Source organism: Diabrotica undecimpunctata, chromosome 1, assembly GCF_040954645.1.
Source record: "Diabrotica undecimpunctata isolate CICGRU chromosome 1, icDiaUnde3, whole genome shotgun sequence".
NCBI classification, from domain to species: domain Eukaryota; kingdom Metazoa; phylum Arthropoda; class Insecta; order Coleoptera; family Chrysomelidae; genus Diabrotica; species Diabrotica undecimpunctata.
The window spans coordinates 114,673,812-114,691,075 of record NC_092803.1 but is presented as its reverse complement, the minus strand read 5'-3'; the positions used below and the strand labels follow the sequence as shown (position 1 = coordinate 114,691,075).

At 29.5% G+C, this 17,264-nt stretch overlaps 1 protein-coding gene across 1 annotated transcript; it reads right to left on the bottom strand.

Moving 5' to 3' along the window:
* Nucleotides 1-4,300: 4,300 nt before the first annotated feature.
* Nucleotides 4,301-15,371, bottom strand: LOC140439983 (uncharacterized). The gene is made up of 2 exons (XM_072530206.1): nt 14,680-15,371; nt 4,301-4,431 (listed from the first exon to the last, which is right to left on the bottom strand). Exons 1-2 carry the CDS (start codon nt 15,313-15,315, stop codon nt 4,390-4,392), a joined length of 678 nt encoding a protein of 225 aa, XP_072386307.1. The 5' UTR covers nt 15,316-15,371; the 3' UTR covers nt 4,301-4,389.
* Between the last annotated feature and the right edge of the window lie 1,893 nt (nt 15,372-17,264).

The window sequence follows — 17,264 nt, the reverse complement described above, 5'->3', positions numbered from 1 at the left end:
ACCTTGCATTCAGTCTTCTCCTAGAAGATATTTCTTAAATACTCCTACCTTTTGTTCTTGTCTTTCTAGGTAAGTTTTTACTATTTGTCTGACTTTAAGATGCCATAGTGAAGTCCCACTTAATTGCAGTGACTAGTTTATCAGTAAGAAAAGTTTCGTCTTTTACAGACAGTGCCATTTGTCCCCCATGCTTGATTTTTCCCGTTTAAACAGCGATAGATTTTCATTTTGTTAACACTGTACATTTCACTGGCTTACCGTAAACTTAATTTCTTGCTTCTAACATTTTCCAATGCCTTGTTTAAATTTTCTACCAAATACGATGCATATCTGCGTATCCCAGGACACGTGTTTTAGCCTTGTGGCGCCAAAAAGAGTAGGGATCACTCACATACAGTATCTAACGATAAATATGAACAAATGAACTGTTATCGAGGATGGCTCTATATTTTAGACATACAGAAAGGGCATTGTTTTGCTTGATGTTTATCTTAGAAGGATATATAGATCCCTCCTCTAGAAATTTCTTTCAAATGTATTTAAAATGTATCATTTTCTAGTTTAATGTGATGTTTTTAGATTTGCGATTCGCGATTTGCGTTTTGTAATTTATTTTACTAGGTCATTACGTTTTAATATGTGTCTATATTAAGCCTATAAATATATCAGTTGCCTAGTTTTTATAAATTAGTTTTATGTGACTGATAAACTTTGATTAAATATATTTTTACCGGTTGGTATCAATGTCTGTTGATTTAAAAACAGATATACCTATCTAAAACCCAAAAATGATCAAGTTATATTTTTATCTTTCCTAAAATAGACCTATGAACCAAGGTAACGGAAATAAATGGTTATAATTAGTTTGATATCAAGGAAATAAAAAAAATCGTCTCAATTTATTTAAATGTACGAATTTTTGCTATATTAGGTTACCCTAATTTAAATAATATATATGCAGAAATAGTTAAAATTATGTCCAAAGTGTGTACCGAACACTTAAATATCGAGGAACGGGAAACTATGTTAAAAGTAATCAAAGCATAAATTGATATAAGGTTGAATGCTCGAATAAATGAACTTTGATAAAATAAAGGCAGATATCGAGCACATTTTTATTAATTAAATCTTGCACAAGTACTTTCGCTCACTAGAGCATCTTCATATGTTTAATTTTATGTTTAATTTTATGTTTATGACATTCCATGATTGTTGGATAGCCCAAAATTGACGAAATATCTCTGAAGATGCTCTAGTGAGCCAAAGTACTTGGGCAAGATTTAATTAATAAAACTGTGCTCGATATCTGCCTTTATTTTATTAAAGTTTAATCAAAGAATGTTCAGATATATTTCATGTAACAGGCAATATGCTATCCTTTACTAGTAAGGTAAAACATAATATTTACTCGAAGTCCTATATATATCCTAAAATATATAGCAAAGAGATACAGAACCAGATTAAAAGTATGCTGGACCAAAATATTATCCGTCCCCCAAACTCACTATGGTCATCCCCGATTTGTTTAGTCCCAAAAAAATTGGATAACTCCCAAGTACCTAAATATAGGAACGTAGTTGACTACAGAAAATTAAACGAAATTACTTTAGTAGATCCATGTCCCCTATCTTATATTTGCGATTTACTTGACAAACTAAGTTGTTGTCAGTATTTTACAACTTTAGATCTTGCTTCGGGATTTCATCAAATAGAAATGGCCGAAGAAGATATACCCAAAATAGATTTTAACAGCAAATACGATCCCTACGAATTCCTTAGAATGCTCTTTGGATTGCGTAACGCCCCGGCGATCTTCCAAAGGGTTTTCGATAATATTCTTCGAGGAATACTAAATGAGAAGTATCTTGTGTACTTGAACGACATTATAGTGTTTAGTACTAATCTTCAAGAACACCTTACAAATCTAAAAGAAGTTTTAAGAGATTAAGAGAGTCAAATTTTAAAATTCAGATTGATAAATCAGAATTTATAAGAAAAGAGGTTGCATATCTGGGACACATTGATACACCAGATGGAGAAAAACCCAATTCAGATAAAATTAAAGCTTTCCTATTCCAAAAAATACCAAACAACTAAAAGGTTCCTTAGGATTATTGGGATACTATAGAAAGTTTATAACAGATTTTTTTAAATTAACTAAACCTTTAACTTCTCATCTGAAAAAAGATGCAATCGTAAACGTAAACGATTCAGATTATTCTTAGAGCTTTGAAATGTGTAAAAATCTTCGTGTTAATGATCCAATACTGCAGTACCCTGCTTTTTTCAAACAATTTAACTTAATCACAGATGCAAGCAACTTTACACTAGGAACTGTATTGAGCCAAGAAAAAATCGGATCTGATTTACTTACAGCGTTTGCTAGTCGAACTTTAAATAAAAACAAAACCAATTACTTAACAATTGGGAAGGAACTCCTCACAATTGATTAGTCAGTGAAATACTTTCGCCCTAATCTTTTTGGTTGTAAGTTTACAATTGTATCTGACCATAATCCATTACAATGGCTATTTTCTTTAAAGGACCCTAACTCAAAGTTTGTTATATGGCGCCTTAAATTAAAGGAATATGACTACAGTATCGTATACAAAAAGGGTGAGTTAAACACTAATAGTAATTTTGTATCCAGGATAGAATTAAACGTAAATAAAACATATGAAGCACAATTAAATACCGAAGACAAAATTGATTATATAATAAATTTTGACAAAGAACTACCCAATACCCCAAAATATAATACAGAAAATAAATCACTCATAGTTGAAATAAATGAAGACCCAAATGACGAGGATGACACAATACACACCAATCAAGAAAATCCAACTATCGGCATCCCCAAATAAAAATTTCTGAAGTAAACTTCAAACCAGCATCACCCAGTATTATTATATTATTTAATAATAAGTTAAGGATTCTACTGCAATTTTCGAAAAACAATTTCAAAAAGGGTGTCATAAAATTCGTTAAAGAATATGTTGTTCCAAGAACAAAATATCATTAATATTTTGAAAATCCTATATTCGAAAAGTTTAGCGTAGTCGTCCAAATTTTTATTAAAAATTCCCAAATAAACTTCATTAACTGTTTGAAAAAACTTATTGATGTTTCTCTCGATGAAATAAAAGAAATAATTGAAAATTATCATGAAGGAAAACAAAACCATAGAGGATTAGATGAGACCGAGTTACGTATAAAAAATATATATTATTGACTCAATCAACGGGCTTCGATTCAAACTTATATAAATGACTGCGAAATCTGTTAACTAAATAAATATGACAGAAAAACAATCAAATCAGTTTATAATTGTATCCTCACAACAATTAACCCTTTGCAAATATTACATCTCGATACAATCACACTAGAAAACACTAAATTTCTAACGTTAATCGATTTATTTTCCAAATACGGCCGACTCTACAAATTAAACTCTGCCCAAGGAATAGAAGTTGTAAACGCCTTAATAAAGTACTTCTCTCATCATAATACACCCGAAAAAATAATTTCGGACAGTGGTACCCAACTTAAAAATTCTCTTGTCCAAGAACTTGTTTCTATTCACAAAATCAAGATCCATTTTATGTCCTCACAACACCCAGAATCTAATGGAATTGCCAAAAGATTTTATACCACAATTTATTATCGAACATATTAGATTATTTAATAATCGCAACGAATTTAAGGATGAGCCAATAGAACAAAAGTTCAATTACGCCCTATTGGCTTATAAGAGTACCTGTAGTACCAATAATACTCCTGTAGTAATCCTTTTCAAAGTTAATTTTTTTCAATTCTAACTTGGCTGCACTGATGATAACTAAATAGTAAGAAATACGTATTTACTTTAATTTTCCATCTTCCCTAGTCGCTATGCATACTGGTAATAAAACTATGAGAAGACCCATTTGACAAAGAAAATAGAACAAAATTTAATTAACTCGACTTGACCATTTACTCGACCATTTCAGTCAGATCGTGTAAAATAAATATTAAATGATAAATAAATAACTCCACCAGTCTACTAAACTACTTGATGTGTCTGAATCTGCTTTTATAAACAAACCTAATCTTCTATGAGAAGACAAAGACTAAGCTATAAATGTTTTCATATTAATTTGTTGGATTTACATTATTAATACTAAAAATTTCCATTTCTTTCATCCTCATTCACACCTCATTTGCACAGAAAACTTTGTAGCTTAAGTAATAGAGTAATAGAGTTTAAGCAATACAGAAATCCGATTTACATTTAACAGGTAAACTTGATTAAAAGAAAATATTTAGTTATTACTATTTATTGAAAATCCTTAAACTACATTTATTTTTTCTATGGAAAAATTGATTTTTAATTATCTTTTATCCTAATATCTATATCTGCTTTACTTTCTCCTTTGCTTTGACTTTCTCCACCTAAAAATATAATTGTGTGTAGTACACCATTTAAAACAGAATATAAAAAATATACAACAGAAAATACAAGAATATAAAGAAGTCGAAAATATACTGCGCGGCATAAATTAGGGATATTGCCAATATAATGGTAATGGTATTTCATTCTGCATCAATTATTTGTAAGTAAACAATAAAAATTATTATAGTATCCAAAAAACATAATAAATTGAGACTTTATAAAGAGAATCACACCAAACAAAACATTCTAAGTAATGACAAAGCACCTGTACGGCCATTTGAAAATGACCTTTATTCTCTCAAATGGAATAAACAAATATAATTGTTTAAAAACACTTTACCGATTATGATTTTGAGACTGGAAAAGTCATATGAAAATTATTAATTTTCAGGTTGCCAAGTGCCTATGGATGTAAATAAAAAGTGATATAATATAAAAAATATATTACTGAAACCAGCTCAAGAAAGTTTGATACAACATAGGTCAGAGGCTAAAAAACAGTGGATGACAGAAGAAATATTATTACAGATGGAAGAAAGAAGGAAATATAAATGAAAAGATCTACAGAAGTATAAAGAAATACAACGAATAATTAAGGAAAAAATCAAAACAGCTAAGGAAATCTATTTGATGAAACAATGTAAAGAGATAGAAGAACTAGAAACAAAATATGTTATGAGAAATATGCACAAAAAAATAAGAGAAGTGACTAAAATTGGTCGAAATAGACAACAAGGACACATAAAAGACAAAAAAGGAGTACTACTAATAGATTTACCAGAGAAATTAAGACGATGGGAGGAGTATGTTAGAGAACTTTTCCAAGATGAAAGGTGAAATGCAGAAAATACAAGAATTAAATCCTTTAGAGAGACAGAAGATCACGATGGATGAAATCAAATATGCTATCAAAAACTCTAAAGAAAATAAGGCAGCTGGATTAGATGAAATACCAGTAGAACTGTTAAAACTAGTTGAAGAGGATAACTTGGAAGTATTGGCAGATTTATTCAACACGGTATACGATACGGAAATAATACCACAAGAGTGGCTGAAGTCAGCATTTATAACCATCCCTAAAAAACAAGCAGCAAGAGTACTCTGATTATCGAACACTGAGTCTCATGAGTCATACTTGAAAAGTACTGCTGAAAGTAATACATAAGAGAATATACGAAAGGCTAGAGGAGGATATTAGGGAGTTCGGGTTTTGAAATGGAATGTGTACTCGAGAAGGACTATTTGCCATCAACATATTGATTAAGCGATTTTGAGATGTAAACGTTGATCTACACTTGTGCTTTGTTTACTACGAAAAAGCTTTCGATAAAGTAAGACATGAAAAACTAATATAAATACTTATGAACAAGCGCATTGAAAGTAAAATCATAAATATAGTGCAAACATTATATTGAAACCAAAGTGCAATAGTTCAAATTGATGGGCAACAGTCAGAAGAAATGAAGATCTGTAGAGGATTTAGACAGGGATGTGTTTTATCGCCACTTTTGTGGCGATAAAACACATTTTTTGTTTTTAACTTATATTCTGAAGAAATTTTCCAAAACACGCTCCATAATATCAAAGCGGAAGTTACCGTTATCGGAAAATTAATTAACAACTTACGATGTGCAGACGACACTGTGATCATAGCAACGTGTATAGAAGGTCTACAACATCTTATCAAAAGCTTAAGTATGAATAGTGCTGATATGGGAATTACTATAAATGCTTGAAAAACGAAGTACATGCTTACTACAAAAAGACCACAAAATATACATCACCTATTGACAATCAATGGTAAAGTGATAGAACAAGTAGAAAAATATCAGTACTTGGGATCTTTGATCAATGAAACCAATGATCATAGTGCAGAAATAAACAGGCGAATAGAGATTACCAGATCAGCATTTATACGAACGAAGCCACTCCTAACGTGCAAAAATCTAAATTTGGAGATCAGACTACGTACCATTCGCTGTTATATATTTTCAACATTATTATATAAAGCTGGGACTTGGACATTAAAAGAATCGAGGCTTTCGAACTCTGGTTATACCTCAGAGTATTAAAAATATTTTGGACTGATAGAATTACGCATAAAGAAGTACTGGAGAGGATTGGTAAAGAAACAGAACTAATCACCACTATACAAACCAGAAAACTGGAATACCTAGGCCACGTAATGAGGGGACCAAAATATGAAATTTTGAGACTCATAATACAGGGAAAGATTCAAGGAAGAAGATTTGTTGGTCGAAGGCAGAACTCATGGTTGAAGAATCTACGTGATTGGTATCAATGCAGATCAATTGATTTGTTTAGAGAAGCAAGTTCAAAAATAAAAATAGCCATTATGATTGCCAACCTCCGTAGGGAGACGGCACTCTAAGAAGAAGAAGAAGTGCCTAAATTAAAGAGCAGTTTAAGAGGGTCTATTAAATTTGTTTTGTTCTTTCCATTACCAAAAAGTTTTGGCGGAAGGGGTCAAGGTCAAGGTAATCAAGAACCCGTTCAACTTCGGAGCGCTATAAAACCCAGAAAAATGAATGAAATTATTTGTAGTGAATATTATTTATTTGAAAAACCCTTATAATATTGTTTCGATGTAAATTTATAGTAAAATGATTAAAAAAATGTTAAAAGGCCCGAAAGTCATTTTTGTTAACATTTTTTTTTTCCATTTTACTCTAGTAATAGGAATAAAGTTGCAAACAATTTAATATGCTACAAATAATATTTGCTCAAATAAAATTTTCTATAGGGCTGCTAGTTTACCAGATACAGCGCGAAAATAGCAAGATAGCGAGTACTCAAGAGCCCAGTCAATTTCGGAGTACTGTGAAATCCTCAGAAAATAATGAAATTAAACCAATTTGTAGTGAGAAGTATTCTTTAAAAGATCCTCTATAATATTGTTTTTATTGTTATGTGTTATTTTCTTGTGTAATTACCATAAAAAAAGTTAAAAGGCCCAAAAGAAAATTTGTTCCAACATTTTTAGTTATTTCTGTTTATAACTTATTTATTTACCATTAATTTCGAATTTCTTGTACCAGTCATAGGTGTCCGTTTTGGGTAAGTCAACGGTTATCTTAACGCATAACTATTTTGTCTTTTGCTTTTAAGCATTAGTGATACTAGATTATTAAATTTTTAGGTATTCTGGCACTAAAAGATACTCTACTTTTAAGTCGGTAGGATATACTGTTTTCTAGAGAAATTGATTTGAAAATTTTTCGTCATGAAAGTTTAATTAATATTTTTGGCTCTAAGTTGGCTTTGAACTGTCAACAGAAGTATAACCTACATTTTTCATTGTAAAATTGTTGTTAGTTCCCAAAGTTTATCTGTTAGTTTTTAACTTTATGGCATTCACACATAACAATTTTTTTGCGAATGAGGTGTAACGCCCGAGCAACACAACGTAGATACACTGAAAAATTTCCCAATCTTAAGCATCGCACTCATTCAACATTTACAGCTCTTCATCAACGGTTAAGGCTATGGCTCCACGAGCGACAGATTGTCGCTAGCAGTAGCAGTAAAATGTAGCTTGATAAATGAAAACAATAGCAGTGATACTAAGTGGCTCCACGCGCTGTAGATTGTCGCTTTGTTTCGAGACCGAGACTCGTCATCAAGGTTGTGTCGCGTTCGAATAGGTCCGGACCTATTTTTTAGCAGTAATTTGCAGCGCGTTTTTGGCTCCACTAGCAGTAATTTGTCGCTTGTAGCGGTAAGTGCCATTTAATCGGATATTTTTGTTCTTGTTTTTTTATCTCTCTGTGTTTGTTAAGTTGTTTCTTTGTTTTTATAAATTACTTTAAAGTTTTTTCATACAATTTTTTGTCTCAAATCATAACAAAAAATTAAGTATAAGTTCTAAGAAAGAAATAAATCCAATATTTTCTTTATCGGTATTTTAGATAACAAAAATTAATGGATGTTTTTTTTCAATCCCAATTAACCGTATCAAACTGTACTGTATAATAGATGCCATTGTTAAACAAGAAAAAGTTGAATAGAGAGAATAAACAGTTTTTTAAAGAACAGAAAATCTATTTTTTGGATTTCCTTCTTCGAACTGGTGATTCATTTCTATATAAGTGGTTGTCTAATCATATCATATAAATAAAATTTTAATAATTGTTTATAGTAAAATTGTATTACCCTTCCGTACTAATGTTTCGATAGCTTGGCGTGATTCATGAGTAAAGGAATGCAACAAAGCAGATTTTATGTCGCATCAGAATTTTTTTAATTATTGTAACATAAAAAAGCAAGTTAGATATTGGAAAAGGAAGATTTATTACATCAACCCAATATGATAAATGAATATAATTGACATATGGGAGCCGTCGATCTACTTGATAATTCAGTAGCGGATTACAGAATACGCAGAGGTAACAAGTGGTGGAGGTCCCTTTTTATTCTAATAATAGTTAAATAGGTAAATATTTTGTTTTTTTTTATTTTAGGTAGATACATGTATAGAATTATAAAATATGTAATTTGAAATCTTACTTTAAGGTAATTGCTAATTTTTCTTCTGGGCTTAGGCTATCACGCATTGATGAATCCTGTTTCAATCCTGTTTAATAAAAATTAAAAGAAGACACTGACATCCTGTAATATTCAAAAAACTTGTCAGAATATTCTTTTAATTTGTTGTGTAAAAGACAAAAATTTCCTCTGTCTGCCTAGGCACTTGAATTCACCATTTCTGTTGTTTTTTAACCCTACGTCGACGGCGCAATGCCAATATTAAAGCAACTTTTTGTTGAAATGATACATTATCCATACTATTTAATTGCACTATCGGCCTAAGTTTATTTAACTTTTTTATTTATTTATTTTATCTGCTATATACACGGACACTATATAAACGGACAGATACCACTGATCGTAGCAGCGTCATATTAACGCTCATGGAGCCACTACAAGACCAAAACGTGGCGATATGCGCGCTGAAAACTGTCGCTCGTGGAGCCATGATTTTACTACTTTACTGTTACTTCCGTCGTAATTTTAATGCTACTGCTAGCGACAATATGTCGCTCGTGGAGCCATAGACTAAGAGAAACAGGTTCAGTTCAAAAATAAAAGAAAAATGGCGACAAAATGTTGTAACAGCAGCACATAAAGGTTTTATTTTAATGGAAGTTGGAGAGAATCCAGAAATTATCTTTCAAAGATTATCTGCCATGTATCTCGCAATTTTAAAATATTCTAGATAACTTACACAACGAAAATGTATATTCTTTTTATTTTACAAAGGTACAAGTACTGCTACAAGAAGATTTTTCCACTCGTGAAGAATTCACTAGATGGTTACAAAATCAGAAAAATTAAAAACATGATTGTTTCAGATACATTTTGTTTTGCAACTAAGCTACAGTCCCAAAAAATTAAAATTTTTATTATTTGTATGTTAGTGACAATTCCTAAGTTGTTTAAGAAAAGTATCAACATAGGTTTAGCATAAACACCTGGATAGAAGTAGTTGACGATTATCTACTTAGACCTGTAGAATTGCCTGCTCGTTTAAATAATACCAAATACTTACATTTTCTGCAAAATGTTTAACCTGATTTGTAAGATCATGTGCCTTTAAATATTTGGCAAAACTTATGGTTTCTACATGATGGATGTCTGGCCCACTTTAGAAGGAATGTACGAGACTTTCTTGATAATACCTACGAAGACCACTGGATTGGAAGAGGCGGTCCAGTTGCTTATCCAGCTAGGTCTTTAAATTTGAATCCTGGCAGTTATTGTGTTTGGGGATATATAAAAGCATTTGTTTATTTCATTCTGATATAAAATCGTTTATAATACTATATAAGGATAAAAAATATTTGCAACGAATTTAGAATTATCTTTATGAAAGATTTCGTCATTCTCTGAGCAAAAGGGCAAATTTATGCAAAGAGACTAATGGTCTCTCGAAAAAATCGAGCATCTTTTGTAACTATCTGCCTTAGATACTTGTTTTTTGTGTTAATTTCGTTCCATCGTAAAATATATTTTGTTTTCAAATAAAATTTTATTTCAATTTGCTTGTTTGGTTATTTTCCCAAACTTTTTTTACGAATTGTGTGCTGCATTTATTAAAACAAAAGATAATTTTAATTCTTAATTAAGGTAGGTACCTATTAATTTAAAAAGGAAAATTTTTTAAATCAATTTTTCTAAAAAAAACTGTGTATCCTACAGACCTAAAGTAAAAGTACCTTTTAGTACTAGAAAATTGATTAATTTAGTATTACAAATGACTAAAAATGAAATACAAAAAGGTAAAATAAACGATGACCTACCCAAAACGGACGCCCATGACCGGTAATAGAAATTCGCAAAGAATGTAATCCATTCAACTCTGGAGAATAAATAATTGCATCATTTTTAGTGTTTCTAAACAGAAGCATTCTGAAGGTGTTTAAAAAAACTAATTATCCGCCACCATCTGTACAGAGCTCTTACTCCTTAGGAAACATTTTCGGACTAGGTGAATTGGGTTCTTGCAAAACAAGAAAATAAACAACAAAATACTTACATCGATGGAAGGCAACCGTAAATGTGTATTTCTGATTATTTCACTTCATTTGTCATCAGTACGGTACAGACAAGTTAGAAAAGGAGCATGTTAACTTAGAAAAGGATCACTACAATAGCATTACGACAACTAATTTAATTATTTAATAATTTTATGATTTGTCTCATTTTTTATTATTAATAATAATTTTAACTCTAATGCCACAAAATGGTCACATTGCTCATGTAGGTATCCTTTCCCAAGTTAACATGCTTCTTATCTAACTTGGCTGCACCGAACTGATGACGACCAAATAGTCAGAAATACGTATGTATGGTTGCCTTTTACCTTGCACAATATTTTGTTTTTTGTTTTCTTGTATTACATTTTACTGTTATTATTCACACGCCCTTATTATTAACCTTTTCTATGTTTATATATATATATATATATATATATATATATATATATACATGTATATATACATATATATATATATATATATATATATATATTTATATATATATATATATATATATATATATATATATATTTATATATATATATATATATTTATATACAGGGTGGTCCTTAAGTAATTGTACAAACAGAAACCGTAGATTCTGCACTTTAAAATATTACGATTTAAGCCAACTTGCTTTAATAAAATATTGATATTAAGAAAGATACAGGGTGTTAAAGTGGAAACTTAAAATTTTATTTTCCGCTATAACTTTTATGTATGTAAATATTTTTGGACTCAAATTAACAGTTGGATGCTTTTAAGTAGGATAAATTATAATTTTATACATACTTTAATGTAACTTATAGAAGGCGCCACATATGCTACATGTGTGACATAAATTTCCGCTTAACTTTTTTGTTCTTTGAGCTAGCTCTATTTGTGTTAAAAAATATAAAATATACATTATTTTTACAAAGAAAAGGTATACTTGTTAGTAACCTAAAAATTTAACCGTTTTCGAGATAATCGCATTTTATAAGTCAGCTGCATAATAATTCTAAGTTTGATATTTGTGCGGTAAAGCACTGAATACCTGTAGATAAGCATAAATCATAGTTTATTCTTATTAAAACAACATAACAATGATAATGTAGCATCACAAAATGTCTTATTGGAGTAAAGATTCTTCATCTTTTTCTTTAGGTGCCGTATCCGTATTCAGACATTGGCCATCATCATGCTTACAATTTCCCTTTTCTATCGCTTCTTAAGTTGTTATAATGGCGTTGTATTACTTTTTCTCTATTGTAAAATGCTGAAAACTCAAAATATGTGGTTTATGCAAGATGGTACACCACCACATTCTAGAGAGAAGGCAGTTAGAACATACTTAAATACAACTTTTCTGAACATTGGATCGGTCGTGGTAGTCATATTCCTTGGCAATGTGGTGAGATATTGATATAATTATTTAATTCATAAAAAATCCGCAAAGAATACTTATTATTCATTACGTAAATTGTTTACCCAGTTTTATTAGGACAAATAGAAACTAGAGCACAGGTATTGAATAACACATAATATATTATGTGTCTTGTTTCATAAAACTTTTGCTACAAATCTAACCTTAAAGATTCAGCATTTTTACGAAAACATCATAGTTGGCATAATAACCGATATTGTTATAAATATAGTAAACACAAAGACAATTTAGTTTAGCATAATATTAGTTCGTTAGTAAATCATAATAGTCCATTTATTCGAGATGTAATTATAGTTACTCGTATGCTGAAACTTAATCATATATAATGTCATCGATAGGTTATTCCGTGTGTATAGAAGTAACCAATGAACGAGATACATCACAGTTTATTACATTATTTGGCCTCTGCGATAAATAAGATGTAGTTCTAGAAGTAGATAATATACTACAAGCTTTACATATGTATCCAAAAGAATATATTCCTCCATTATACATTATAGCCACCATGTAACATTCGCAACCAACTATGGGAAGAAATAAATACCGAGCAGTTTCTTTAGGACCAATGATGCGATTTAATATGAGACGATCTTTTATGGAATATATTGACAAATGAATTAAAGAAAATTGTGAATGACATATCGAACACTTACTTTATGAAAAAGTTATGTTATTTAGTTTAACTATTTTTTAATTTGGTTTGTAAACAAAATGTTTTGATTATGACTTTAATTTAACATAAAACGTAAAATGTTTGATGAAAAATTCTATTATTATGTTATTTTGTTAAATCCTATTAATTATCCTACTGATATATTTTTGTCTATTTTTTCTTCGTTGCCTGGAGTAATTGCCTTAAATCAGAAATGTGCAGCTGATTTGTAAAACGCGATTATCTCGAAAACTGTTGAGTTTTAAAGTTATTAACAAGTATACCTTTTTTATGTTAAAATAAAAGCAAAAAAGTTAAGTGCAAATTTATACCACATATATAGCATATGTGGCGCGTTCTATCAGTTACATCAAAGTGTGCATCCGATTATAATTTCTCATATTTAAAAGTACACAGTTGTAAATTTTTATATATAAATGTTTATAAACATAAAAGATACACACCGTTTATCTTTCTTAATATCAACATTTTATTAAAGCAATTTGGCTTAAATCGCAGTATTTTAAAGTGTAGAATCTTCTGTTTCTTTTTGTACAATTACTTAAGGACCACCCTGTATATATATAAACATACAAAAAGGTTAATGCATGTGAATATATATATATATATATATATATATATATATATATATATATATATATATATATATATATATATATATATATATATATATATATATATATATATATATATATATATATATATATATATATATATATATATATATATATATATATATATATATATATATATATATATGCGTATACAACACGGTTCATTGTTCTCAGTTTATTCACACGGTGCTCTTTGTTTTTAGTTTTTTATTAGACTTCATGATAAGGGTCATGGTCTTTAATCCCTTTAATCCACAAGTACACACTGGTAGTATACAAAGTTTGTAAACTTTTTTCTTTAATTTTATAGAAATAGAAAAAGGAGTTCTGGTAAAAAAGAATATCATGGCAAATCAAAAACTTCCCTATCTTGAGTCTCTGTTTATTTATTCAATGTGACTAATTTATCACAATGAATATTATTTATCACAGTGGTCATGGAAAATGAAATGAGGAAATACTTTTATATCCTTCTACGCTCTGAGCGTCGGTCGTGTAAATGTAATTAATGATATTCGTAACACGGTACATAAAATAAGCAATTAATCATTTTATTTGGTAGGTATAAAAAATAAAAAGTGACATAACATTATATTTGGCTTATAATATTTCAACTTAGCTAAAAATTGAATCGACTACAACGAACTTAAGCGAAAAGATTAAGCCATAATAAACCCAATCCAAGGTAGGAATTGGGAGACAACCTTCACTACAGAGAACTAACCATAACTATAGCGGGTTTAAGCGTAAAACGTAAAAAACTATCGCGGCAATTTATTTTCTCAGAAAGATTTTTCTCAGATAAAGACTTTAGCTAAAGCTAGCGAATTACTATGGTGTCGAATTATTTAATGGCAAATGCTGTAAGAATTATATACCAGAGTACTAAAAGGTTTCTAGATAAATTGAGTACATGGTAAATAAAACAATTAGGGTGGGCGGTAAAAAACGCTATACTCTTACTAAGTAATACTTACTAGGATCTTTTTTTTAGGGAAAAACAATTGATTAACAGCTTTAGCATTTTGATCTTCTCTTTTAACTTCAACTGGTTCATTCGCTTTATTGATATTGATATTCGATGGTTCGTCATAACCAAAAATTATTTTACTTTCCTTGTCACCATTATCATTAAAAGAATTAATTTTATTGTTGGACAAAATTTCACTTTCATTTTCATCTATACTGTTGTTTTTTGTATTATTTATATCCTGGCTTTCTGGTTTTTTATTAATTGTGATATGGTCAATATCTTCCGATGTATTTGTAGCTACAATAATTAATTCATCCGATTTATCACCAACAGGACATGGATCAATAAGATGTTTGTGATGGAAAATCTTATCATTAACTTTATGCCACCTACATCTAAAATTTACTACACCAGTTTTCACTTTATTTCCAACTGTTGTTACTGTGTTAACTGCAACTTCGACATCATGTCTTGCTTTTTCCACTATTGCGTTGGTAGTATTTATCAATTTATCCAATATTAGACCACGTCTTGAACGAATGTTGGTATTACTATGCTGGCCATTTTTATAAATGGTATGTGATTGCACTTCAAGTAACAAAACACTTAAAAATAAATATAAAAACACTGAAGGATTCATAACTGATCTCTGCAATAAACTGCACTGCCGAGTCTACTGGAATTGTTTTCTTGATATACCAAAGGTCAAAAGGGTAAACTGATATAAATTTTTTTTGGTGAGTAAGTCAAATATTAAGTTTACAATTTTACGCATATAATGAAAAATGCAGATGGCATTTTTATTATATTAAATATTTTACATTGTTTAGAATCTATATATCAATGCAGCTTAACGACTTTTTTATCAGTGCGAAAGTCAAAACAGCCAGTATATATATATATATATATATATATATATATTGATACGATTAGGGTTTATAGAAAATAATTTATAAGTTATATACTACATAATATTAGATATTTGGTTGTTTAAAATAAGTTATATACTAGAGAATGTTATAAAAATTATTTATGTGAGGGCATTTTAAGAAATTAGCATATAATAATTGTAAAAGGTTGTATTTTAATATTGTAAATATATATAAGTGAGCCATGTGCCTAGGCAACCAAAAATACTCTCGAAATTTGACAGATATTTATACTCTGAAGTGACGTTTAAGAATATTTACAAATATAAAGTGGGTTATAATAATATATTGTTTGAAATGTGTATTTTATTAAATTAGAATGTTAAGTTACTAATTTAATTATATATTCTGATCTGAAAAGCCTAAATGTAAACAAAATTATTAATAGAAAAGAATGGAATTCTCTGGATCTCCGGAGATGGCCATGTTTGCGAAATGGTTTGTTCCAGAAAATTCAGACATGTATTAAATAGAACTGAATAGAACATGATCTCTTACGAGATGGTTCTAGAATGTCCAAAAGATATAAATACCCGTGATTTGGATTCAAGATGGCAGTTTTTGGCAGTTTTTGAAAGTTTTTAGTCAGAAGTCAAGCAGTTTATTATGAAAGTTAGTTGGAGATAGTCCAATTGTTTAATATAGTGAGTTAAATGAAGATTAAAAATTATGCATATAATTTAATGCACATTTATAATTATACACAAATAATTATTGAAGATAAAAAAAGGTATATTGGAAGAAATTAAATTATATTATGGTTGGAGATTAGTATAAATCAACTTATAATAATTGGATATTGGTATATTGAAAAGAAGAATAAATATAAATGCTGTTTGCTGGTTTGGTTGGTGGTGTATAAATGCTGGTGAAGAAAACTATATCTTAAATTGGTAGAAGCTGATAATTGAAAAAAGTAATTTCACAAAAAACAAGGATAACCGAAGTACGAAGACTTTCAGTGGTGATTAGAATATATATAGTGGAAAACAGTTCATTTAGGCATTCAGTGAAAGAAAGGTACAAAATTTTGTTAATATAATTTAGTTAGTGTCATAACAATTTCAATTTTGAAGATAGTTTTGTTTAAATTTTAGATTGTCTATAGAATTTAATTAGTTTTATAAGAATATCAATTTAAAGATAGTTTATTTTAAATTTACATTGACTAGGTTAGATATATATGTGTGTTTCATAATAGTTATAATAAAGATAATTTAAAAAAGTACTTACAAGCTAATTCTTTGAGAACCGCGATAAAAACCCTATATATATATATTATATTATTAAAAATACTCATTGCTCATCATTCAAACAAAAAAAACACATCATAACAATTTGGCACCCAACGCGGTGGCTCTCTATTTAAAAGAATTAGTTTGGGAAGATAAGTGCTCTCATATAAGTAAATTAATTATCAGTAGAAAGAAAAAATTATAGATTTTATTTTTAATTATATTTGAACAAGTAAAGTCTCAAAATGTCTCAAGGAAAGAAAGGTACAAGAAGCAAAAAGAATGAAGAAGATGTGGAAGTAGAAACACAACCTATACAAGAGGAGAGTTTAGTTCAAGTTCCACAAGATACTGCAGAAATGAATCCAGAAAGAGAGGAAAATGTCAATATGGCAGCTTTGATGTCATTAATGATGCAGATGAAC

Excerpts from the sequence above, each read along its gene's own strand:
- LOC140439983 (XM_072530206.1), bottom strand. The coding sequence starts at position 15,315 with ATGAATCCTTCAGTGTTTTTATATTTATTTTTAAGTGTTTTGTTACTT. Across the intron at positions 4,432-14,679 it reads TCCCTAAAAAAAAGATCCTA|GTGGAGAAAGTCAAAGCAAA; the intron begins GTAAGTATTACT and ends TTATATTTTTAG.